Source organism: Tenrec ecaudatus, chromosome 15 (assembly GCF_050624435.1).
Source record: "Tenrec ecaudatus isolate mTenEca1 chromosome 15, mTenEca1.hap1, whole genome shotgun sequence".
Taxonomy (NCBI): Eukaryota; Metazoa; Chordata; class Mammalia; order Afrosoricida; family Tenrecidae; genus Tenrec; species Tenrec ecaudatus.
The window spans coordinates 153652-178969 of NC_134544.1; the positions used below are offsets into that span (position 1 = coordinate 153652).

General features: G+C 50.4%; 1 protein-coding gene across 1 annotated transcript; it reads right to left on the reverse strand.

Annotated features, from left to right (window-relative positions):
* Positions 1-11107: 11107 nt before the first annotated feature.
* RBFA (ribosome binding factor A) lies at positions 11108-24969 on the reverse strand. The gene is made up of 7 exons (XM_075532668.1): positions 24757-24969; positions 18189-18231; positions 17084-17260; positions 16568-16680; positions 16134-16218; positions 12549-12622; positions 11108-11557 (listed from the first exon to the last, which is right to left on the reverse strand). Exons 1-7 carry the CDS (start codon positions 24924-24926, stop codon positions 11230-11232), a joined length of 990 nt encoding a protein of 329 aa, XP_075388783.1. The 5' UTR covers positions 24927-24969; the 3' UTR covers positions 11108-11229.
* Between the last annotated feature and the right edge of the window lie 349 nt (positions 24970-25318).

Genomic DNA, 25318 nt, shown 5'->3' on the forward strand with positions numbered 1-25318 from the left:
ACCAATGACAAACTACAGGAAAGCAGGCCATCCTTCTGGTCTCTTGTCCAGCAGGGTCCCGCAGGGTTGCCCACTCCAGTGTCGGCTCACAGCTGCGACAGTGCCCACGTCAGGCAAAGCGGGAACGACTCAGAGAATGACTGAGTGGAGGCATTGGTCTGCTTTTATCTGAAGAACAAATACATCTGAGGAAAGTGGAGTAGAATTCTTAAGAGAGAAATGAAGTTCTCAGACTACCTGACCTACTGGAACCCAGTTATTTTGAAAGAATGGTTTGTGTTGAGAACCGGTCCCTTTCCTATCTTCTCATTTACCAGGGAGACAGTTTCATAAAGACCAAGGGCTAAAACTTCAATAACTTTGGCCACCTGCTGTGGTGACTGACGTCCCAACAAATTAGATTGGCTTCCAGGGGTCAGCACACATCGCTTTCCTTACCACCCATCCCAGACATGCACTTAGTTCCACAGCCAGCCTGGGGGGCTGGCATGCTAGTGCTCCAGAGACCAAGTGTGTCAGGCGGAGCTGTCTGGGGAAACAGACCAGTGACTGTCATCAGGTACCAGAAAGGACTGGATCAAGAAGCGACTTTACATCATTGTATGACTGTATCAGAACCTCTTTGTCCATTCCTCTAGAATTAGAGTTTACGGTTGTTCCCCTGGTTTTGCTCCAAAAATTGCTCTGATGAGCATAGATGGGTATATGTCTGTTCATGTTTTATTCTGTATTTCTTTAGAGGATACCCCAGTGGAGAGATTGCTGGATCATTGATAACTTTATTTGCATTTGTTTAAGGATGTGTCATGCTGACTTCCGCAGTTAGTCCGGTTCTACAGTCCCACCAGCAATGTAAAAGTATTCCAATCTCTCCACAGCCTTTCCAGCGTAATTTTCTGTTTCATTGAATTTTGCACAAAGCATCAGCATAAGTGGTATCTCCTTGTTGTTTTAATTGGTATTTCTCATATTGCTAATAAACACGGAAATTTCTTCATGTGGTTGCTGGCCACTGGGATGTCATCTTTGGTAAATTCATGTCTTGTGCCCATTTTTATTGGGTTGTTTATATTTTTCTTGTTAAGATATAATAACTTTCTATAGATTGTAGAGATTAGCTCTTTATCTGATGTAGCACTATTAAATATTTTTCCCAATCTGTGGGTTCTCTTTTAACTCTTTTGATGTGCATAAATTTCATATTTTTAGAAGCTTCTTTATTTTGTCTTCTGTAGTGTGGATATTTTTCATTATGTTTGATAGTGTGTTTAAGTCTTGTATTAGGGTCCTTAAGTTTGTTCTTATTTTTTCATTGATGATCTTTATGGTTCTAGAATTCAAATTTAAGTCTTTGATCCATCTTGAGCTTGTTTTTGTTCATGGTGTGAGGTATGGATCCTGTTTCATTCTTTTGCAGTTCATGATCCAGTTTTTCCAGCACCAAGTATGTAAAGGCTCTCTCTTCCCTACTTAAGGTGTTTAGTTCTTTATTACAAAAATCTCATCCACGGGTCTTCATATCTCATTTAGTTGTTACAATTTCACCCATTTCATTTCTTATTCATAGAAGTTGCTTTTTCTCATTCTTTTTCTTTGTTAGGCTTGCCAGTGGTTTATCAATTTTGTTAATCTTTTCAAAGAACCAAGTTCTTGTCTCATTGATTTTTTATATAGTTTAAAATTTTTCTTTCATTTCTACCCTAATCTTCATTATTTATTTTCTTCTGGTATCCGATGGCTGGTTCTGCTGGTCCTTCTCCAGTTGTTGTAGTTGATGTGTTTGGGTGTTTAGTCGTTTCTTTTTGATATGCCCAGTCATTGCTATACACTGCCCTCTGAGGACTGTTTCTGCTGTGCCCAGAGGTTTGGATTCACTCACATGTTTCCATGAATCTTTTGAGTGTGTTCTTTCTTTCTTCAATTACAGTGGTACTTTCAGTATACTTTGCCAGCACCACAATTCAAATGCATGATCTTCTTTGGTCTTCCTTATTCAGTGTCCAACTTTCACATGCAGATGAGCAATTGAAAATACTGTGGTTTGGGTCAGATGCACATTAGTCCTCAGAGTAGCATCCTTGCTTTTCAATGCTCTAAAGTAGGTGTTCTCAAACTAAGGCCCGCAGGCCACATGAGGCCAGCCGAGGACATTTTTCTGGTCCACCAGGTGTTTTTTCCCTGTTTTATTTTTACTTCAAAATAAAATTGTTTGTATTTTTACTTCAAAATAAGATAAGTGCAGTGTGCATAAGAATTTGTTCATAGTTTTTTTTAAACTATAATCTGGCCCTCCAACAGTGAACTGGTCCCCTGTTTAAAAAGTTCAAGGACCCCTGCTCTAAAGGGAACTTGTACAACAGATTTACTCAATGCAAGAGCAGGTCTCATTAGACGTGGTAACATCAGTGTTCCTGAGACTCAGGGATGTGCAGCAGACAAAGGTGTCCCAGTCCTTGGACCCTTAGAAAAGCACAAGCTTCATATATGCACAGGTACAGTGACCTAAAAGCAAAGGGAGGGTGGGATGTGGTGAGACCCCCCCACCCTGTGATGCAGTCCAGTTAGTCACTCCACAGAATCCCACTCAGGTCTGTGACTTGTGCTGATCAACGGTGAGGGCACACAGCTGGCACCCCCACCGAGCGTGCCCAGCTGAGCCTATCATCATGGGAACCATGGCAGCAAAGGTGAGCAGCACTTGTCCGACTTGCTCCCACGTGAGTTCTCAGTCCACTCAAGGTCTGTCAAGCAAGCAGAGATAGTTCTAAAGACCATGATCCAAAGACTCAGTGTGCAGCAGTGGCCAAGATGTCTAGGAAATGCAGACACCGGTCCCCATTTTTGTAGCCTGTTGCAGGTGCTGCATGGTGATGGGTTTCCCCTGAGACCAGTTCATTAAAGGTCTACAGTTTGAACTCACTGGTCTGCTGAGGCTGTCTGCTTCTGTAAAGATTTACAGCCTCGGAGTCCCTCTGGGGAACTTCTCCTCTGTCCTGTAGGACTGCTGTGAGTCAGGATAGATGCAAGAGCAAGGGGGTGGGTTCTCCCCATCTCTGAGGCTCTCAAGGCCAGCATAAGCACCCTCTCACCTCTTGCCCTCAGCAGGCAACCAGAGCTGTGCAGAGGCCATCAGGAAGGTGCCGTGTACAGGGAGGGTCAGGGAGGCAAGTGTCTTATTCTGGTCATGCTAGGCATCCTATAGCTAGGGAGACGCTGCTGGGAGAAGGAGGTCCTGGGACTCAGTCAACATGGCCATCGTTTAAAAAAAGCCAGAAACAGAAAGACTCACCTGTAAATCAGAAAACCAGGGCTTCAAGCCAGTAGGACCTGAGCCACCAGAATCGGAGAACCTCCCTTGCACCCAGATGCATAGAACCACACCCACCCATAAATAAGATCACCTGGAGAACTCACTTTGCTGTCGGCTCTGGGCAGTGTGCCCGGTGGGAGAGCATCTGAGCACAGCCGGGGCCAAACCAGAGTGATCCAGTGAGGAGCCTGACAGCTGCAGACACCCGGTGCTCACCTGAAGCAGGTCTGAAAGCCAGGGGAGCAGCCGGCAAACACCCATTGCAGCAACCCAACTTTGGAGAGAGCCGAGAGGCTCAGTGTGGTTGTTGCCATAGCTGGGGAAACGGAGCCACTGCCTCAGTGCCTGTGCTGCTTGCTGTAGGGTCGGGTGGGCTGGTCCTGAGGGGGTACTAGAGACTAGCCAGCATGAGTATACAAGGCCTCCCAGCTTCCGATGAGGGGCAGGACCTGCATGACACCAGGCGGCCAGGCGTGGCCAGCCAGAAGTATGTGGTAACTGCTGGTTGTGAGATGGATACACAGAACTTTCGCCTTGTTCCAGTGATCGTGAAGGGAGCTCACCCAGAATTTCCCAATCCTTCTGTTTAAAGGTAGTGCCATTTGTGGACAGGGTGGAGCTAGGCATTGTTATGTAGAAAGTGAAGAAATTTCCAATAAAAGGTGGGTCATTTGAGGCTGTCTCAATGTTGAGTCAGTCAAACAGGCCAGGCCCATTGCTGACTCGAGGTGGCCCTCTAGGACAGAGCAGGACGTGAACCATAGGAGAGTTGCCTACTCGCTCTGCCCTTGACTTCCAACATGCCCTGCAGCAGGCCAGCGGCCTTGCTCCCGACACAGGCCCACAACTCAGCTCGGAATGTTGGTGTGGCAGGTGCTCTGGGTAAAGTAGAGGGGCAGGGACAGACAGGATGGCCCTCCAGGAGCCTCATGCACATGACCCTCCCTGGGGTCCCAGGCTGCACAGAAAACCCTAGGGAGGCTGTTGGGTGCCAACCGCGACCTTGCGCTTAGTAACCAGCATGGGACCCACTGCTCCAGGCTTTCTCCACTGTGGGCCTCCTCCACTGTCCAGCACCAGCGGTGCTGCTTACCCACCGTGCTTCTCGGGAGCCCGCGCCATTCCAGAGGTCTTCCTGCACCTGCCCCTGTGACCCACCCAGGAGTCCGCACCCCGGGGCGTGGTGGTGTGGAGGGACAGTGGAGTGGTGTGTGTGTGTGTGTGTGCACGCGTGCTAATTCTTTCTGCAGTGTAGTGGATCAGCGTGCCAAGCCATCGGCCCTCGGAGCCTGCGCAGGACCAGGGCATCCCAGGAGCTGCCAGCCTGCGGAACTCAGGATGACCTGGGGTTTGGGGGGTGGGGGTGGAGCAAAGCCGGACACCTGTGCCAACCTCCGCTAGGGCCTCAGCAGAGGGTGATGGCACGGCCACCTGGCCCAGGGCCCTTGGGAACACCTTCCGGCAGTCCTGCCGCTGCCACCTCTAGGAACATGGAGTCCGGCTACCTGGAGCCGCCCCTACTTCTCAGACTCCAACCCTAGGTCAACATCTGGCTGAGCTGCTGCTGCTCTGGTCAAGTTGGTGACCATCGTCCAGGTCCCTTCCCTATGGCCCAGAGGGGATCTGATCTCGGGATCGTGGCTGGACAAGGACACTGCAGGCAGTGGCAGGGAACACCCCCAGCTGTCCCCCAAGTGGCCGCCCAGGAGACCGTAGCGCCCATCTGTGGTGACAAGACTGGAGGCCACGGCTTTGTTGGGACATGGGTCCGCAAGTCAACGTCTCCGAGTCACTTAGCCACAGCCAACAACCGGAATGAATGTCCAGACGCTGGCCAGGCAGGCAGGTGCAAGGCCTGGGCAGGTGAGCATGGGCAATTGTGCCCACTGCTCAGTGTGAACAGGGCTTCCTGTGGGAAGGCTCTGCTCCCAGGTGCCTGGCACCTCCGGCAGTCCCACAGCATCTTCCTGCAGGCAAAGCCTCACCCCAAACGCACAGAGCACGCACTCCCACAGGCTCTCCAGTCCGAACACAGACAGGAAATCCTATTCTCCTGGCTTGTGTGTGGGAAGTAGGTCGTGTGGCCTCCAGAGCCCCTGCTCATATACTTCTGCCATCACTGGCCTCAGCTCCTCTGGACAAAGGACTGGTGCTCTGAAGGGGCCAGTTTCACACTGGGCAGGAGTGGGCTAAACAAACCCCAAACTCCCTGGCCTCTGAGTCCATGCCAACACTCCCCACAGGGCAGAACCACCTCCCCTCCAGCCCCCACCATGGGTTTCTGAGACTGTCACTCTGTATGGGAGTAGAAAACCCATTTTTCTCCCTCACGCTGGCTGGTTTTTAACTTCTGACCTGGAGGATCGCAGCCCACTGCACCACTAGGGCTCTATGTGGACGGAGCAGGCACTTACAAACTAACCATTGGTCCAGAATTGTCCCTTCCAGGAATGGCCCAGTAGTGTAGTGTATTAACTATTGGGGGGGGGGGATGCTCTCGAGGGGCTGCCTGGGGCGTCTTTGCTGAAGTGGTGATATCTGTATGTGCTGGGTGTCCAAGGGCCTCTGAGACCAAGCTGCTCACATGCCCCAAAGCAGTCCTGTACCCTCTCAGTTCCAAGATCTGCTGAGAAGGGGCTTTATGGGTGAGGGCCCAGGCACCTTCACCTTTGGGTGGGATCTGAGGGGGAGTAAGCTGGGTGAGCCCCATTCACAAACAAAATGACTCAGAAGAAATAGATTTTCAACACCCATCAGTAAGGAAGGTGGAAGTGAAGCCAGCTTCCATGACCATCCCCAATATGGTGGCAGTGCAAGAGTGAACCACGGCTGGTGCTGAGCCAGCCTTACAATGTGGCGATGGAACCCATGGTCGCAGCCACTGTTGTCAGCCCATCTGCTTGTCTCCCTCTTTTTCACTGCCCCTCCACTTTACGCAGCATGATGTCCTCCTTCCCCAGGGTCTGGGGGTTCCTGACAATGTGTTCTTGCTTCTGAGGAGCATTCTGGCCCAACTTCTTCTAACAGAGTTGTTCTGGAAACCTACATGTCCATAAAACTAGAACATACCCAACTCTCTGCCATCGAGTTGATGCCAACTCATAGCAACCCTACAGAACAAAGTAGAACTGCCCCCTGTGAGTGTCCAAGACTAAATCTTTGCAGGAGTAGAAAGCCACATCTTTCTCCCATGGAGTGGCTGGTGGTTTAGAACTGCTGACCTTGTGGTTAGCTTTGCAGCCCAGCATATAACCCCTATGCCACCAGGGCTCCAGAGTCCACAAATACTTTTAAATTCTGTATAGTTATAGATATATAGATTTCTATCATATTGATGAGGAGTTAGACCTTAAAGTGAAAGGCCTGTGGGGAGAACCGGGGATGCCCCTCTGGCTACATCGGCCTGGCAATAACTGGATCTTGGAGGTAGAGGAAAGGCCCCTCCAAGAAATCACACCTGTGGCCTGGAGAGGACACTGCCTCCATAGGCTGTGAAGTAAGGTGCTGGATGTGCTGGGGGCAAGAAAGAGTGGGTTCTGTTTGCCTCCTGGGGCATATGGCACAAGGAGGAAGTATTGGCAGCGGAGAGCGAAATGGGACTGTGGAGGCACGATGGCGTCCGTATTGCCAAGCTTAGCTGGGTCATAGCTACGTCTGCTCACCACACGATGATGCCTCTCTGGAACCCACAGGTCCTGACACACACTGGGGTCCCTCTGGGGACCAAAGACACGAGATTGCATGTGAGGCAAAGCAGGCAGGGACCAAGATCCGAAAATTTGTTGCAGATGATCACCTTTTACCAACACACACCTCTCCTCCCAACAATCCTGGTGACACTTGGTCCTTCAAGTTTTTGACGTCTTAGCCAGTTACCACGGAATTAATTCCATGGGTTTTCCCTCTGCGGGGAATGGCCCATGCAAAGATGACCACAAACAGCACAGGCAGGAACAAGAGGAAGCTGGCTCCACCCAGAGGTGCTACTCAGTTCCAGTGACAGTAGGAGGCACAAGGCAGCAGGTAATCAGGCCAGCTCCATTCAGAAAGTGGAAACACAGGTAAACACAGAAGTCGGGGCATCATAAAAGTCACTCCACTGAAGAGACCCCAGGGCCCCTTGTCCCTCCCCCCTGCCTGGGGTCTCCACTCAATCATGCTGCTGCTGCCAGCAGTCTTGAGTCAGTCTCCTGCCTCCTCTCCTAGCCCCAGCCACCCGCTGGCCTCCTGATGGGACTGCCAGAGGGATGTGACCCCTCTGCACACCTGAGACAGGGGCATGGGACCCTCCCTGGGTGCATGCCTCCCACTGTCTAGGTCCTATTTAAAACATGGACCCAAAAAGAGAATGGCAGAGTCCACATACAGAGGGGTCAGCCGCCACTGCTATACCCAAGGCGACATCAGCGTTTTCAGTGGCCATCCTAGCCCTGGCCCATGACAGCACACAGTTCAAACCCCTGGGCTGTGCTTGCAGGCTCTCCTGTGGAGCCAGCTCCCTTGGGTCTTGTTTTTATTCCCAATATTTAAACACTCAACCCCAGGCGTCAGCAGGTATGCACGTTGGATCCCCACGTTCTTCACTTGAACCAGCTACTCTGTGATCTCGTCTGTTCCTCACCCTCCTTTCCACGCCCCCACGGGACACAGGGTGAGTGATGGGTCCTTCACCACCGCAAGCTGGTGTCCTCAACTCAAGCCATGTGCAGTAGGCCTTTCCCAACTCATGGAATTGAAGTTTGTGTTTTGTCCTTGTCATGCCAAAGATCAGTGCCTCAGGCCATTGGTCCAAGCACTCAATATGTGACACCTCCTTTCCCCACCTGCCTGAGGGCTCTTCCTCCCAGACTTCCATGTCAGCAGTTCAGTGATGACCAGGAAGCAAGTTCAGCCTCCCCCATTTGACACTGATGTTTCTTTCCGTCCATCCACTCCTGGACCAGATAGCCTCTTACAACTCCACTCTGCACTGACAGGAACTACACTACGTGACTGCTCCACAGGGTCCACAAGTGACTAGTGCTCACTGTTGCGGATGGCAAGGTCAGATTTGCGGCTCTAACCAGAACCACCTCAGAATGACCTAGCCATCTACATCTGGAAAGTTCTGGAAAACTCACCACCTACAACTCCTCCAACATCCAGTGTTCCCTGAAGTTGGGATCGAGGACAGCTGGTTTTGGTGTGTGTCCTAATACAGCTCTTCCGGCGTGTGGCCTCACTCAGGGCTGTGGGCCAGACACGAGGGCAAAGACTGGCAGCACACAGAATGGTTTGAAGTCTGTATGCTGGGTGATAGCATTCTCCCATCACCGGTCTAGCCTGTCTGTTGGAAGATGAGTCAAGCCCCGCTCCCAGAAGTACTTGACTTTTTTAATTGAAAATATTTATATTTAGCATTAGCCAGTTGGGCTCACTTTAGATGATTCCAATTTTATTGGCAACATCTAAAGCGTCATAGTCAGGAGCCAGTCAAACATCTGCCTTCTTCTCCCCGTCAGGCCTGATCAAGGTGTTGACCTTGGCTACATCAATGTCATAGAGCTTTCTCACAGCCTGTTTGAGCTGGTGTTTGTTGGCTTTGACATCCACAATGAACACAAGTGTGTTATCTTCATGGCAGACTCTGTTGATGAAGGCATAATGGTCCAGCTTATTTCTCCTGGGGGCGTTCTTCTGAGGGTATTTGGGCTGTCTTTAGCCTCAGGGTCTTGGGCCTCCAGAAGGTGGGTGACGTGCGGATCTTGTGTGTGTGTGTGTGTGTGCGTGTGTGACTGTGGACGCCTTTCAGCATGGCCATGTGTGTGTGTGTGTGTGTGACTGTGGATGCCTTTCAGCATGGCCTTCTTGGCTTTTAAAGCCTTTGCTTTGGCTTCCGTTTTGGGAGGGGCAGGAGCTTCCTTCACCTTAGGAGCCATCCTTGTGAAAAGGCAACTTTAAAAAAAAATCATTTTATTGGAGGCTCTCACTGCTCTTATCACAATTCATCCATACATACATTGTGTCAAGCACATTTGTCCATGTTGCCATTATCATTTTTAAAGCATTTTCTTTCTACTTGAGCCCTTCTTCAGCTCATTTAGTGCAATGCATGAATATCCATTCTCTGTGTTGTATAGGAACCCTGGTGGGGGAGTGGGGGTCCGCAGTTCTAAACTATCAGGCCTGAGGGTCGGGGGTAAAGTGCCACTCCTCAGATAACCTGTGGGGGTGTCCTCTTCAGGTGACCTGACTTAGGGGCCTGCTCTTGGGTCAGACACCTGGGGAAATCTTCCTCAGGCATGATAGGGGATCTGATTCAAAACAAGTGACCTTACGGGGAGGGGTCTGCTCCTTATCTGGACAGACTGGAAGCTCTGATGCTGATATGATGCCTGGGGTGGGGGCGGGCCTGTTCTAACAGACAGTCGGCCTAGGTGGGTTTCCTGGGGCAGATGATCAGGTGGCAGGGCACCAGGTGATTGCTTGTTTGAGATGAGATGTTTGAAAACCTTTGTAATCAGCAACAAAGCCCACATGGAAGAAGCACATCAGCCTGTGTGATCATGAGGTGTTGAAGAGATGAGGTATCAGGTATCATCAGAACAAAAAATCTTATCATTGTAAATGAGGTGTTGTGCAGAGTGGGGACCCAAAGCCCATCTGTGGGCAACTGAACATCCCCTTATGGAAGGGTGGCGAGGAGGAGACAAGCCAGTCAGGGTATAGTGTAGCAACAATGAAACATCCAACTTTCCTCTAGTTCCTAAATACTTCCTCCCCACCCACTAACATGATCCCAATTCTACCTTACAAATCTGGCTGAACCAGAGGATGTACACTGGTACAGATAGGAACTGGAAACACAGGGAATCCAGGGCGGATGATCCCTTCAGGACCAGTGGTGAGAGTGGTGATACTGGGAGGGTGGAGGGAAGTAAGAGGGGGAACCGATTACAGGGATCTACATATAACCTCCTCCCTGGGGGACGGACAACAGAAAAGTGGATGAAGGGAGACATCGGAAAGTGTAAGACATGACAAAATAATAATTTATAAGTTAGCAAGGATTCATGGGGGGGAGGATGAGAAGCTGATGCCAGGGGCTTAAGTGGAGAGCAAATGTTTTGAGAATGAGGGTAAGGAATGTACAAATGTGCTTTACACAATTGATGTATGCATGGATTGTGATGAGTTGTATGAACCCCCAATAAAATGATTTTTTAAAAAAAGCAACATGCACACAAAACCCTTTGTAATAACATGGCTGTTTCTGTTACGTAGCTAGAGGCAGAAACCAGGGGCTGTCCCTCTATATGCCAGGGCCCCCTCTCCCCCATATAGGAAGTTGGAAGCTGATAAAGGCTAGAGAACATTCGCAAATTCAGGCCCTTGAGCCAGGAAGCTAGTCACCTGGGTGGGCCCCAATCTACACCAGATGGGCTTAATTCAGCCAATGGGGTCATCAACCAGTACCACTGACCACGCCGCCCAGCAGAAGGTCCCAAAAGGCTCTAACTTGGAGATCACCCACCTCTCTTACAGCTGCTCCTGTCTGTGCTGCAAGTTTCTCTGGCCTGAGGTTGCCACGTGTGGGTGTGAATTGCCCTGAGGGTGCCTGTGTGAAACCTGAAACTTCTGTCCTTTATAAAAAAACTCCTGAGGAATCTAACATTTCTACACCTCCTGTTTTACAGTCTGTGAGTTGGCGACCACGCACGCACGCACGCGCGCCCACTCACGCGCGCGCTCTCTCTCTCTCTCTCAGCAGGACAGCACAGAGTGGGCAGCTTTCACAGGGGAAGAGAGGGCACGAGGTTTTTTGAGTGGACACCGGTATCCTGCTTTACTTGCTGTTGAAGGTGCAGTCACGTACCCCCCACATAGTGTGTGCACAGAGCCCAAGGGTCTGTCCATCGACAGCAGGGCCAGCTTCAGACTCACTGCCCTGGGCCCTGCCTGTCAATGCCAGGCTCTGCAGCCTGTCCCCTCTGCTCCAGCAGGCCCTCCTCCGGCCACTCTCCATCGTCATCACTGTCCTCGCTCTCGCCACCTGACAGAAAGCTCTTGGGGGAGATGTCGTGGTCAGCGGGCTTTGTTTTCTTCCTCTGCTTCATCTGCCTGGCCAGCTTGGCCAGCTGCTCCTGCTTGTTGGGTGGCCCCAGGTTGGTGCAGCCCAGGGCCTGTTCCCGCTGCCTCTTGTAAGCCAGGACCTGCTGGTGGAGGCCCTCGTGATCAAGTCCATACAGCCCGTGGGGTGAGGGCTCCCTGTGGGGGAGAGAGGAGCCTTCATGTACCACACAAACCATACCCAGGTAATCCGTCCCTGTACCCCAGACAGGCCCTCCAGGTGCTGAGAGGCAGGAACAAAGGTGAAGGGTGATGGTTTCCACCGTTTGACCCTGAAGTTGGTGCTGTGAACATCTGTGTACATGTTCTGTGTGGACGTGCACTTGCAGCCCTCATGGATGCTCTCCTGGATCATATGGACACTGGTTGGCTGAGGGCCTGCAGACTGTGTCCCAGAGTGGCAGCCCACTTCGCCATCCCCTTTACTCCTGCCCAGGGCAGTGCCCATAGATACCAGAGTCTGGCAGTATGCACACAGGATTGTGAGCAGCACAGCCAGGGAGTGCACGTGAGGCTGGACTTGGGTCAGCTTCTGGGGTACATGCCCTCATGCAACCCAATACCAACCTGCACCAATGGGTCAGTAGACAGTGGGGTACAATCAACAAAATGCTGTTTATAAGGAAAGGGGGAAATATTGCCAACTGGTGCCACTACGCTTTGAGGGGCGGGGAAGGCCACAGGAAATGCACAGAACTGAAAGAATGGCTACAGGGGGAGGCATCTGTCCATACATCTCAGATGTAACTGTCATTCAGTAAGCTCGCAGCATTTATGATCCCAAAGCAAACCCACTGCCACGGAATCCTTACTGATTCACAGCAATGCTCAGGTCAGAGTAGGACTGCCCCTGTGGGTGTCTGAGACTATCTGTCACTCTTTTCAGAAGCAGAAAGCTTCTTCTTTGTCCCATGGAGTGGCTAGTTGGTAGTTTTGAACTGCTGACCTTGTGGTTAGTTAGCAGCCCATTGAGTAACCACTATGCCCCCAGGCTCCTTTTGTAAGGACAGGAAGAAGCACTGCCAGGGCTGCGTTCCCAGTGTCCTTCTCTACCATGCTCTTCTGGGCACATCTTTGAGAGTAAACACAAAACCAACAGACACATGAAAATACACTCAAGGAAAATCACCTGGCACCATCTTGTCGCACGTCTTCTTTTTCGTCAGAGGGCCCCAAATCAGCGATTGCTAGTAACCGATCCACCTGGAAAGGAGGGCCCAGTGGCTTCAGTCAAAACAGCATTCTCCGCCTGCTGCATGGCCAGCCAAGCCTCAGATTCATCCCAGCACCGTCCTCCCTCCGAGTGCTCCTTCCCTGACCCTGGGACAAGCTCACCAGTCTGTCCCTGCTTATACCTACTGGCAAGTGAGCATGTTCTATGGAGGCTTTTCAGAAGCCACACTTAGGAATATTGCTAGCATTTGCTGGCTGGGCCTTAGGCTGGGGATGGGCTGGGATGAGAGGGGCCAGAAGAACTCTGTAGAGCAGGCAGCAGCAGTCCATGCTGGAAAACAGCGAGGAAGAGGCGGAGACCGGCTGCTGTGTGTATCAGCAGGGGAATGTTGCACCTGCCCAACCTTGGGTGAGTGGGTGGGTGGGGTTCCAGGGTCGAGGGAGAGTGATGGCCCGGCCTTCACAGGGTCCCTCCAAGTGTTTCCCAGCCCCTCTTCCTATTGCATCTGGCTGTTGTTTTCGAGTTCACATCCAGCTGGGCGCTGGGCATCCTGAGCATGCCTGGCCTCTGAGCTGGATGCAGGAAATGAATCCCCAGCTTTCCGGAAGCAGGACAGGTGACCACGAGAGGAACCACCCCAAGCACAGTCTAAATATCCACACAGCCTAAATACCCCAGAGCAGAGCATCCCACCCAGAGGAAGGTGGGAGAGAAGACCCCAGAGGGGTGCATACCACCTCCTGCCCCTCCCAAACAAAACCTCAAACCTAGACTGGGCAGCATCCCGCCGTGGCCTGGGGAGGACACTCAGCCACGTGAACCTAGTATCTGACATCCAACTGCAAGGATGAACGTGAACAGCAGCTGGACTGGGAGGAGCTCAGTGGACAGAGGCCGCCAAACAAGGGCAGGCTGCGAACTCTGTGAACACTCAGCTGACTCGCATCCTGCTCTGCCAGGGGCCACGGCTAGCACCGAGACAGACGTCCACAAGAACAACAAGAATGGCTCTGTGAGGTGGGTCCTGGGTCCCAGGAGGGAGCAGGACCTTTCACATGTCCCGGTGGGGACGTGGAGTGGCAAGCTGCCGTGCATGGCACTTTGACTAACCACCTGACCATTCCTAAGCACTGCTGTGACAGGAAGAAACGCCACAGCATTGCACTAGACTACCCAGAGATAGTCTGGGCTCAAAGGGTGATCCCCCCAACTAACCATCTTTCCTTCCCATTCACTTTGAACAGCTGCGGTTAGGGGCTCTGAGCTTGGCTCCAACCCAAGCCCTTAGGTTTCAAAGGCTGTACGTCTCTACAGGGGCAGAAAGCCCCTAGGCAGCAGCTGGTAGATTAGAACTGCTGATGGCAAAGTCAGCAGTCCAGTAACACTGTGTACAACAGAACTAGACACTGTCTGGCCCCGAGCCACCTCACAATCTCTGCGACAGCCACGGTGCCTATCTGTGCCAATCTGTCTCGTGAGGGCCTTCCTCTTTTCCACTGATCGTCTTAGTGACCACGGTCTCTTCCCATAGGTGCATTGATCTGATTCCTGTGTTTTACAGTTGCCGTGTATTTAAAAGTGCCTGCAGTTAAGAAGTCAGTCTTGGAGAGCAAATGCTTTGAAATTGATGAGGGCAAAGAATGTACAGATGTGCTTTACACAATTGATATAAGTATGGATTATGATGAGTTGTATGAGTCCCTAATAAAATGTTTAAAAAAAAAAAAGAAGTCAGTCTCACAAAACCCTATGATCTCCAGCTCCACCTCCAGCACCAAGGCCGTATTTTCCAGTGACCGACCCTTCCTACCTGTTTCTGACATTCAAATTCCAGTCAGTGGTAATCATTTATGCATCTTGACTACATGCAACTTCTTTTCATCAGTGAGACAGAAACAACAGGGCAGTACAGCTTGTCATCCCTCTTCTTCCCTTTGCCTCCCCTTGCCAGCCGAGCTCTGGACCCTAGGCGTATAGAGTGAGAGAGGACCAGGCCCTTGGACTGTGGGCAGACTGGATGATGGGACAAACAGGCACAACTACCGCCTGTCGGGCAGAACCCCAAAGTTTCCAACTAAACCTCAGCAGCACCCCTCTGGACAAGGGTAGCCCCACAGGAGCCCATGTCCTCACCCCACATCTTCTCCTGGAACATGATGCGGAGACTCAGGGCACCTGGTCATTGCTGCGCCTGTAAGAGCAGGATGGCAGGGGGAGGGGAGGGGTCCGAGGCTCCTCCCTCACGTGACCAGGGCCGTCCTTTCCCAGGACACACACCACAGCCCACTCCACTTGCTTCCTTACAGCAAGGCCTGGGACTTGCCTGTGGTCTCTCCCGCTCATTGGGGCTACTCACATGCCTTTAATGTCACTGCCGCATGAGTAACAAGAGTCATCAATGTCACATGAACCTCTTTTCCCCGGTTCGGTCCAGATGCAACCTGGTCCTACGGTCAGAATTGGTTACCGAACCATAACCTTGCAGTTATCTGACGCCTGGTCTGCCATGACCCATGGTGCCTTCACTGGCTGCTTCTTCCCAGTCGCAGGAGTGCGGTGCCACAACTTCATTCCAGAAGAGTCTGTGTTGGCTTGCTATCAGGGATGGTGACCTCTCCTCCCTCCAGAATCCTGGCTGTGTGTGGCCTGACTTATCTGGAAGCTGGCTGGGGCCTGGTCCACACCACAGCCACATAGAGGCCTCTGCAGGCAGAAAGGTGGTAGCTGCGCCTGCGGGCGCTGGGTGCACTCAAAGTTGGACTCGTGCGGAAGGCCAGGGTTCTGCCTTTACCAGGGCGTGGCCAGGGACTCCCAGTGCCTGTGTGCTGTGACAGACTCTGTGAGCCCATAGGTGCAGCCACATGTCCATCCACCTCAGGGTCCCTATGGTGTCTGCTCTTACAACCAGGGTGTAGTATACCTTTGTCACTACTGCCTAGACCACACTTGTGGGCCAAGAGACCGCTTCTCCTTGGTTGGTTCTGACCCAATGTACAGCACATCAGAACACTGCCATGTCCTGAGCCATCCTCAGCCATTGCTACAGTGGACACCACTATTCCAGCCACTGTGTCAGTCCACCTCCTTGATGGTCTTCCTCTTTTCGCTGCCTTCTCTTTATCAAGCATGATGACCTTTCCAGTCACCGGTCTCTCCTGACAACAGGTACAAAGTGGGAGAGACGATGTCTCATCATCATGGCTTCTAAGGAGCATTCTGGTTGTACTTCTTCCAAGACATATTTGCTTGTTCTTCTGGTCCTCCATGGTGTTTCAATATTCTTCTCCAACATCATAATCCAAATGCAGTAAGAAATAAGGACCATTTACTGGTCTGCATTAAAGAGAGCTGCACACACAAGCAACGCCAGATGTGGTGGCATCTGGAGAATGGGGCTGGGCACCCAGGCTGGGAACACTAACAGCTTCACTTCCTGTGGGCTCCCCTACACCCCAAATGTGCTTCTCAACTGTGGGCATTATGCTTTCAATATTTAGAAGTGGACTTTCCTTGTATGGGTCTGATTACTGAGTGCCTCACCTCTGCCAAGGCTGCGTCCTCTCTATCCTGAATGAAGACGATGGGTGGCACGTTCCGGAGTATCTGCTGGGACATCAGCAGGTGCCTGGGGAAAGAGTGTAGGCTCCATCAAAGGTGGCATGGAGACAGTGGGCGGAGGGAACATGCCAACATTAAAATGCAGGGACCCACCAAGAACCCAGGTGTGCAGGATAGGTAATCCAGGACAACAGAGAAAGTCTTAGGATTACTGTGCATATAGCTGTAACCTTGAGAACTCCTCAAAAGGACCTTGGGGTAGACTAGGACCCAGGACAAGGGCCAGGACCAGTCCTTGCGAAACACTAACCAAGATCAGGCTTCTAGGAAAATGTATGCGACACCTTGATATCCCAGAAAGGCCTCCACCTGGGGGTGGAAACAGCAACCGCATGCAGGAAGGGACATGGACTCACCGCATGTGGGCAGCGCTCTTCTGTAGAACGGTCCTGGTGTGCTCGTTCTGCTCAGCAGAGAGAGACGTCCTCCAGTACACTCGGCAGGCTGAGAAATCTGAAGTCAGAGACACCTGGGTCCCACCCACCCAGCTGCTAGAGACGGCTCTGTGCACACTGGCTGCCAGACAGACAAGCATGAGGAGCCCCTCAGCTCTGGGCACAGCCATATCTCCTGGAGCCAGTGGCTACCTGTATCAGCTATGTCACCATGGACACCAGGAACTTCGCCTTCCCTCCAGGGGTCATGCCAGCGCACTTGATTCAGTCATTCACCCCAAGATGTTCACCTGCCACTTACTGCCCTCCCATGACACTGACACTGCCGTAAAGACCTCGCTTATCCTATGACCACCTTCTGATGCTCCATCATCACCGAGTATGGGCAGTACCATCTGGTCTGCTTGGCCCCTCTGTCCGCAGACGGCCAGGCTCCCCATCCTGCCCCACCTCAGGGACTCGGGCTCCCCAACCTACCTTGGAGAGCTCCACGTTCAGGTTATATACCTCCTGGTTTACTTCCGAGGTGCTCAGCAAATCCACCAGTGCTTTGTGGAGCAGGCCGTTGAGGACTCTGAGGCGCACGTGGTCTTCCTTCTTGGTCTTCTGAGAGGTCTTCTTCATTAGAGAATCCAACTTGGATGGTTTGTAAGTCTTGGTTGAAAAAAGAACAGTGTGTTCAGTTCCTGGGGCTTTACAAGCAACCAGCCAGTCCAGGAAGGAAATGTTCTGAAATGGATTGTGGTGCTAATTGCACAAATCTTAATAAGATTGAACAATTAAATGATAGAATTTAAGAAGTATATGCCAATAAGACCATTGGGAACAAAAAGTGTTACAGCCTCAGAAACTCCACACAGGGTTGTGATGAGACAGAATGAACTCCATGACAGAGGGTGGGTAGGTGGGTGGGTTGGTAGTTGCAAATAAACTCTGAAGCAGAGCAAAGCAACCAGGAGACAAAGTTATGGAAACGGAACCAAGGGCCTCGATGGGCTGAGGGACTGGAACTGTGTGTGGGCCTGGAGGCTCAGGGGCACAGGCCAATGGCATGCCTGTGTCTACAAAGACAGTGCTCTACACCCGGCTCTGGAAACTGGGGTCTTAAAAGCTTGTGAGCAGCCATCGAAGGTACCAATATTGGTCTCTTCCCATCCAGAGCCAAGGAGAGTGAAGAAAACTGAAGCTGAATGGAAGCTCAATGTACTAATGAACCATGAGAACCTCAGCATCTACAATCCTGTTAGGATAACACTAACAGGGTATAAGTGCCCCTGTGGGCGGCCAAGACTGCAACTCTACAGAGAAGAAAGCTTGGTCTTTCTCCAGAGGAATGGCAGGTAGTTTCTAAATTTCAGACCTTGTGGGGAGCAGCCACACACACAGAACCGCAATGCCACCGAGGGCTCCTTCTGGAAAACTTTGGTGGCCGTGAATATTAGGTCGATATTCCATGGTTCATTGACAACTATCCCCATCCACACTCCTATTGTCCCCACCTAGAAAAGGAAAGAGCTGGGCCCCCTCTGAAACCCAACTCCACCCCAGCTCCTAGGGGAGGCGCTGCTAACTTCATACTTACAAGGTTAGTTCCCAAGGAAGGACTTTCATACCAAAACTTTTTCCTATGGGGAAAAAAATAAATACCATGTTGGATACTAATGGTACATTAAGGCTAAGTTCAGTGGTTATGATGGTATGACTTTGGTTCCGATATGCTGTAGTCTGACCCCAACACTGTCTGTGTGTCACACTGCAGTATCTTATGTGTTGCTGTGATGCTAGAAGCTAGTATTCCAAAAACCAGCAGGGCCACCCAAGGTGAACAAGTCTTTCAGCTGAGCTTTTTGACGAAGAACAGACTTCCTACTTCTCAGGATATAGGCACAGAAAACTTGGTAAAGTGGGAGGAAAGCAGGAAGGAGGAAGACCCCTAATGAGATGAGCTGACACCGTGGCTGCCACCATGGCCCCAGCACAACTGGGAGGTTGGTGCAGGGCTGAGTGACATCCCGGTCTGTTGTGTGTTGGGTAGGGCCTCTGAGTTGACACCTGATAACCACACACTTGGGTACAGAAAGTCCATTACTGGGAATAGATTCTATTGAGATCCCTGACAGCACGGGTTGTAGGCAGAAAATTGTTTTAATCCAACCTAGTTAATTAGTTTAATTCAATCTTCGGTTCACCTTCAATCCAATAAACTTGAGCTAAGCTTCATGTTCCAGCTGATAAAGAGGTTTCCTGTGGAGGGACGGGTCACTATCTCTGACACTGCAGACACTGGAATGGAAGAACCAAGCAAATGGATGGTGGATGACTAGAGCCAGGTTTCTCTCTGCTGTACCAGGGATGTACAGAGAAACCAGGGGAGGCGGCCACAAGGAATCGAGCACAAGGAGAGGTGGGGCCATTAATATGAACTCATCTACTTTAATACAGATACAGATGATCACATAAATATATTACAGAAACATGAATACCTAAGTTAGGAGCTCTCCTGGTGCAGTGAATTATCGGTTGGGTGCTAACCACAAGGTTAGCAGTTCAAACCTACCAGCTCTCTGAGGGAGAAAGATGAGGCATTCTGCCCTCCTACCACAGGACTGAATCAGCATCGACTCAATGGCAGTGAGTCGGGTTTGATATATACACTTTTCCCCCCTGCCAGCTGAGGGGAATGAAAAGAATGACACCCCGATTGCAATGAGTACACCGGCAAGAGATCTCGGTTCCTCACGCCACTCTCCGAGAGGAAAAGGACTCCTTGGAGAAATGGCATATTTGATGGCTGAGAAAGGAGCATTTTGCAGTGTAAGAAGTTTTGATTGCAAGAAAGCAAAACCAACAACCAAGCCCACATGGATGAGTTATGTCAAAAGGAGCACAGGAGGCAACTGAAGGGACTCCCAATTCAGGGTAACAAAAGAGCGTTGTCCTGAGCTCTATAGTTCATAACGTACAGGGTTGATTACTTCAACAATGAGGAAGAGGCACAATTCCCATGCACAGGAAATCCTAGTAATTTATGTGGATACTCCAACCACAAGGAGGGGAGCAATCCACGCCCTCTTTCAGTATGGGCTGGGAATTATAACTTCCTCCCCAAATGCCCGCTGGGGTGGGGGATATCACAGTGGGTAAGGCTGACAAACCCTTTCTCTACCACATGAGCAAGGCTACCACCAACAGTGCTCAAAGTCATGCTGAGCATGCACCTGTCACATGACGTGGTGAGAATGTCACTTTACATCTGTGGTCTTCCTCCCCAAACTCACACCCCCAGTTTAATCAGGGGAGGAAACAAAACCCACTGCTGCCAGTCTAATACCAACCCATACCCAGCCTGCATTTGCTCTTAGCTATCCTTATACTAAGCCTACAGGACAGAGGAGCACGGCCCTGGGGGGCTTCCAAGGCTGGGCATCGATCTCTCTTGGAGCTGCTTGTGGGTTCGTTAGAAGTTGGGTGCTTTAGTCACTGTATTACCAGGGCTCTTCTAATCTTGGGGAAAAGACACATTCTAGTAGAAGGGCCCCTATAACATGTGTCCAACTAAAACCAAACCAACAGCCACTGAGTCCATTCTGACTCCTACCGACCACGTGGGACAGAGTAGAACTGGGCTTAGGGGTTCCAAGGCTGTTACCCTTTCTGGGAGGTGATAGCCTCATTTTTCTCCAGAGGGAATTGCTGGTTGGTTCCAAAACAGTTGACCTTTCAGTTAGCCACTAGGGCTCCTGTCCAGTGTTCCTTAAAACTGTCAAAAACCATAAATCTATTGCCAACTGATTTGATGTCGATCCATGGCAACCCAATGTGACAGAATTGCTCCACAGTGAGTGCTTGGCTATCACTGCAGACCTGTCTTCTGACCACAACCCAGGAGTCTTCCCAAACTGTCAAGGTCATCAAAAGTAAGTCTGGAAACTGTCACAGCCAAGAGGAGTCTAAAGAGACATGTTGGCTAGAGGTAATGTAGAATCCTAGAACCAGGAAATGTAAAACTATGAAGTCTGAATAAACTGTAAGCTTTAGTTAATAACAATAGACTACCAGGAGGATGGTGCCCATATAGAATCACCCGCTCTGGGCTCCTATTGTTAGACCAGAAAATCAAGAGGAATGGAAGGAGAAGCAGCTTTCCAGAAATTCAAGCCAAGACCATGCAAGGGGACCACCTACCTTGTGGAGGAGATGACGATAGTTCTGTTGGTGAGTATGGTGATTGGTTGGGGAGAACTAGCCACACAGCAGTGGGAAGGCATGTTAAACAATGAGTGTAGGGAACCTTGGGGGACAATGGGCCAGATTCTAGGCATCTGGGTAGACACTTTGAATTCATTTTTACCAAACTTCAGTGACCCACACCATGGGTAAGCACCAAGATGAGCATGGAAGCTGACATGGCAGGCAGCAGGGGTGGCACCAGGACTTAACATAGAGGCTCTGCTGAATGGACTGAACCCTACCTTGGAGCTGTCTATCCCCTTGGGTGAGGGCTGGGATACTTGGATTGGAGAAGAAGCAGAGAGTGGGTGTCCAGGATTTTGGAAGTGGCAATTTTGGGACGTTGGGGGGAACCCCCAAGTGGGTGTCTGGTGGAAGTGCCTCAGTGCTCTCACCCTGTAGTGAGTTGACAGGTTGAGATCTGTTGAACAGGGAGCTACACTTGGAGGAGTTGCCTATGAAGGCCCCCACTGGCATCAACCCTCAGGCTTAGGGTTAACAGAGGCCAAGAGAATCAGAGATCGAACCGTGTAGGACAAAACTCGTGGGCTGCGGCTCCATGTGAAACTGTACTTACATAGACTCCTCATACTGACAGTGTCTGGAATGCTGGGTCACTGGGAAAATTGTTAAGAGTGCAATTGACTTGTACCTCAGGGGGGGTGACTGACAATGCTGTACTTCTTTGTTTATATGGGTTTTTGCTTTCCTCCTTGTTGCTTGCTTGTGTGTGTTTCTTTTGTGGTATGTGTGTTGTTTGGTTGCTGACTGGCCTATGGCTGCTACTGATAGTTGGTCTTATAGGGTTTTGATTTTGTCATATTACACCTGCCAAAGTAAACCTGAGATGTGCAAACCCCAAGGACAAGTAGATGGAGTCTGGGCCCCTACTTCACTTTAGCCCAGTGTTTCTCAACCTGTGGGTCGTGACCCCTTTGGGGGCCGAACAACCCTTTCACAGGAGTCGCCTGATTATTAACAGTAGCAAAATGACAGTTCTGAAGTAGCAACGAAAACAATTTTATGATTGGGGGTGGCATGAGTCACCATAACATGAGGAACTATATTAAAGGGTCAAGGCATCAGAAAGGTTGAAAACACTGCTCTAGCCCAAATCCAAGAACAGTTAGTTCTGATAACATGGCCCTTCTCAGTGCTCACCTTCATGAAAGGATCCCTTAAGATAAGGGTGCTATAGCAAAGTGTGGTGAAGAAAGCAGATGGTGCCTATCAGTCAGAATAGTGTCTGGGGTCTTACATGCTTGTAGTCAAACAAGCAGCCATCTAAGCATGGAGTCAACTAAATCCACACGGAAGCAGCACACCAGCATGTGTGATCCAAAGATGGCAAAAAATTCTAATATGGCAGAGGAAAAAGTATGAGAGCTAAAATTATGAACACCCAATCTGTAGAAGACTACAGTGGACAGTGGGAGCACAAAACCCATCTGCAGAGTATGTGGTCAGACTGAGCCACTGGCTGACCTGCTCTAGCCACACGCAAGAGTCCTGAGCAGCCTTGCTGTCAGGCAGGGACCACTGTAATCTTGAACATGCTGAATGGAATGTTCCATTATACTATAGACCCGACCTGAGTTGATCCTGTGTGCAATTATCTCTTACTTGTTCCATGACAGAAATTTCTTCCCTGGCTTTTGGAATGTTGATGAGGATATTTTCTTTCTTACTTCATTTGTACTTGGTCTTCATCCTTACCACCTTATTTTGATTTGGGTTTTTATTATTTCTGTTGGGTTTCAGTTTGTGAACCACAGGAGGAGTGGATGCATAGTGATAATAGTTGAAACAGGGGTTGATGGGATGCTGGAGTGCAGAGTGGGTAAAGGGAGGGAAGATGGATTTCAGGAGTGGGAAATGAAGGCGGAAGGGGAGGGTGGGAGGATTAAAACTGACTGTGATTGCACAATTCATTTTAAATGCAATTTAACCATGGGGTGTAGGTGGGTAGGGTGTTCTAAAGTGGATATGGTAATTAATGATTGTACAATTCTCCTTGATATGATTGAATGGTTGAAATGTTTGCTATGTGAAATTTGCCAATAGAATTGTTAAAACATAATAATGTATAGACATTGGTTCATTCATTATAACAAATGTATCACACCAGCTACTAATAGAAGAAACTAGCTGTGGGGTATTCAGGAACATTATACTATCATTGTAATTTTTCTGAAAGTGTAAAGTTGCTCTAAAAATACAGTCTATTAAAAAAACAACAAAACAAAAACTGCATATATCCACCTTAGTAAAATTAAAACTGCTGTGGAAATAAATTGAGATGGTTGTTGTTGTGCCAACTGAGCTAGGTTATGATTCCCAGTGGTTTGGCTGACACTGTTTTTCCATAATGTAGTGTCATCTTTTGTTATATGACCTGATATGATCAGGTAGTTGAAAGATGAATTTCCCTGAGGGTGTGGCCTTCCTCCAGGATATAAATGGATGTTCCACAAAGCTCATGATCTCATTCTCCACCCTGCCTGCCCCTCCCCTCCTCTTATAGCCTCTGGTTCATGGTACATAAACCCACTGCTATTGAGTCTATTTCCACTCATAGTGATCCTATCCGACAGAGTAGAACTGTCCTTTTCAGTTTTCAAGGCTGTAAATCTTCTAAGGGAGAATAAAGCCTCATCTCCCTCTCAGTATGGCTGGTGGGTTCGAAACGGTGACCTAAGGGTTAGCAGCCTAACACATAACTTTCTAAGACACAGACAACCTGCTACCAGGCCTGCAGCTGAAACCAAGTGAGCCAGCAGGGGTCACTTCCCGGAGTTTAGGTCTCAGAACATTCATCATAAGTCAATTCCTTGATGTAACTTTCTCTCTATCAATCTATCTATATTTACACACACACACACACAAAGGGGCTTCGAAGGGTTTCAGGAGAAATGGAGTTAAAATATAGCAGAATTTTCTCATGGACTTTTTGTTGTTGTAGTTAGGTGCTGTGGAGTCGGTTCTGACTCAGAATGGCCATAAGCAGAACAGAAAGAACCACTGCCCAGTCCAGTGCCCTCCACACAATTGTCTTATGTTTGAGCTCTGTGTTGCAACCCTCCATCTCCTTGATGATCCTTCATCTTTCAGCAAACCTCCACTTGACCAAGCATGATGTCCTTTTCCAGGGATTGATCACTTTGGGTAACATGTCCTACATGAAATGAACTTTCACAATCCTTTCTTCTAATGAGCATTATGGATATACTTCTTTCAGGACAAACTTGTTCAGTATTTTCCACCAGCACCATAATTCAAAGGCATGGATTCTTCTTGGGCTTCCTCATTCAATGTTCAACTTTCACATGCATATGAGACGACTGAAAGTCTTTTTTGAAGTTCAGATACTTTATTGGCAAGCTCTTTGCTGGCTCTGTTCCTCTAGTAGCCCTGCTGGCACTGTGGGTTAGGCCGTTGGGCTGCTAACCACAAGGTGGACGATGAGGTGCGAGATTTAGTTTTGGGAACTCTACATGGGGTCTCTAGGAATGGGATGACGTTGTGATTGCTAAAAACTAAGGGATTTGATACCAAGCGTGGTTCCGGAGAAACAAAACCTTGAGGGTGAGCTCTGAATTGGCTCTCAATCAACAGTGTCCTGGTTAGTCTTCGGCTGCAATCCGCAAGGTCGGTGGATTGAAACCACTACCCGCTGCGGGAGCAAGACGAGGCTTTCTACTTCCATCAACACAGTATGGTATAAGTGGCAGTTTTAACCTGTCCTCGGGGGTCACTATGAGTAGGCATCGACTTGATAGAAAGTTACTAATTTTTTTTTAATTTAAGAAAATCTCCCACCCTCACGGGCATTGCCCGCCAGCCCCCGCCTTGTAAGCACGAACCGCTGGCACCGAGCCCTTTCCCCTCACCGTGGGAACCGCCCAGCCCCCCGCCATTACTTGGTTTTTGAGGCGAACTTCTTGAGCAGGTTCTTGTTGCCCCAGGAGACCGGGGAGCCGTGAAGACCTCGGGGGCAGCCCAAGAGGAGGCTGCGCAGCGCCGCCCAGCCGCCCAGCAACAGGCCGAACCTCGCGTGGGCGCCCCACAGACCCCCGGGCAACAGCCACATGACAGCCGTGTGGAATCCGGGTCTGCGGGGGACGACGGCGTCGCTCGAGATGTGCGTCAGAACTCGGGGTGGGGCTAGAAGTGGGCGGGGCGGGATGGTGGTCGCGGAGCTGCAGGTGGGCGGGGCTTCGCGTGAGCGGGCCGTGCGGGTGGGACCAGGGCGCCGAGCTAGGCCTGACGACGTTGGGCTTGCGCAAAGCAAGCGCGGAGCCGAATGTTGAGTGGACCACTCGACGCGTGGACGAGGGGTGAGGACGGTCGCCGCGTGGGTGGGGAGATTAAGCTGCGAAGGGCGGGAGCCTGACTTGCTGGGGCTGGGGGTGGACGGCGTGTGGGCAGTACCCGGAGGGGCGCGGCGGTAGCGGCTGCCCTCCACGGAGGCGTCGGCTCCCT

What these genes read in the sequence shown, in the direction of transcription:
- RBFA (XM_075532668.1), bottom strand. Translation starts at nt 24,926, where the DNA reads ATGTGGCTGTTGCCCGGGGGTCTGTGGGGCGCCCACGCGAGGTTCGGC. An exon ending in TGAACGTGGAGCTCTCCAAG is followed by an intron (nt 16,681 to 17,083) that starts GTAGGTTGGGGA and finishes GGTGGGACCCAG; the next exon opens with GTGTCTCTGACTTCAGATTT. An exon ending in AGGACGCAGCCTTGGCAGAG is followed by an intron (nt 12,623 to 16,133) that starts GTGAGGCACTCA and finishes CCTCCTTTCCAG; the next exon opens with GTGGATCGGTTACTAGCAAT.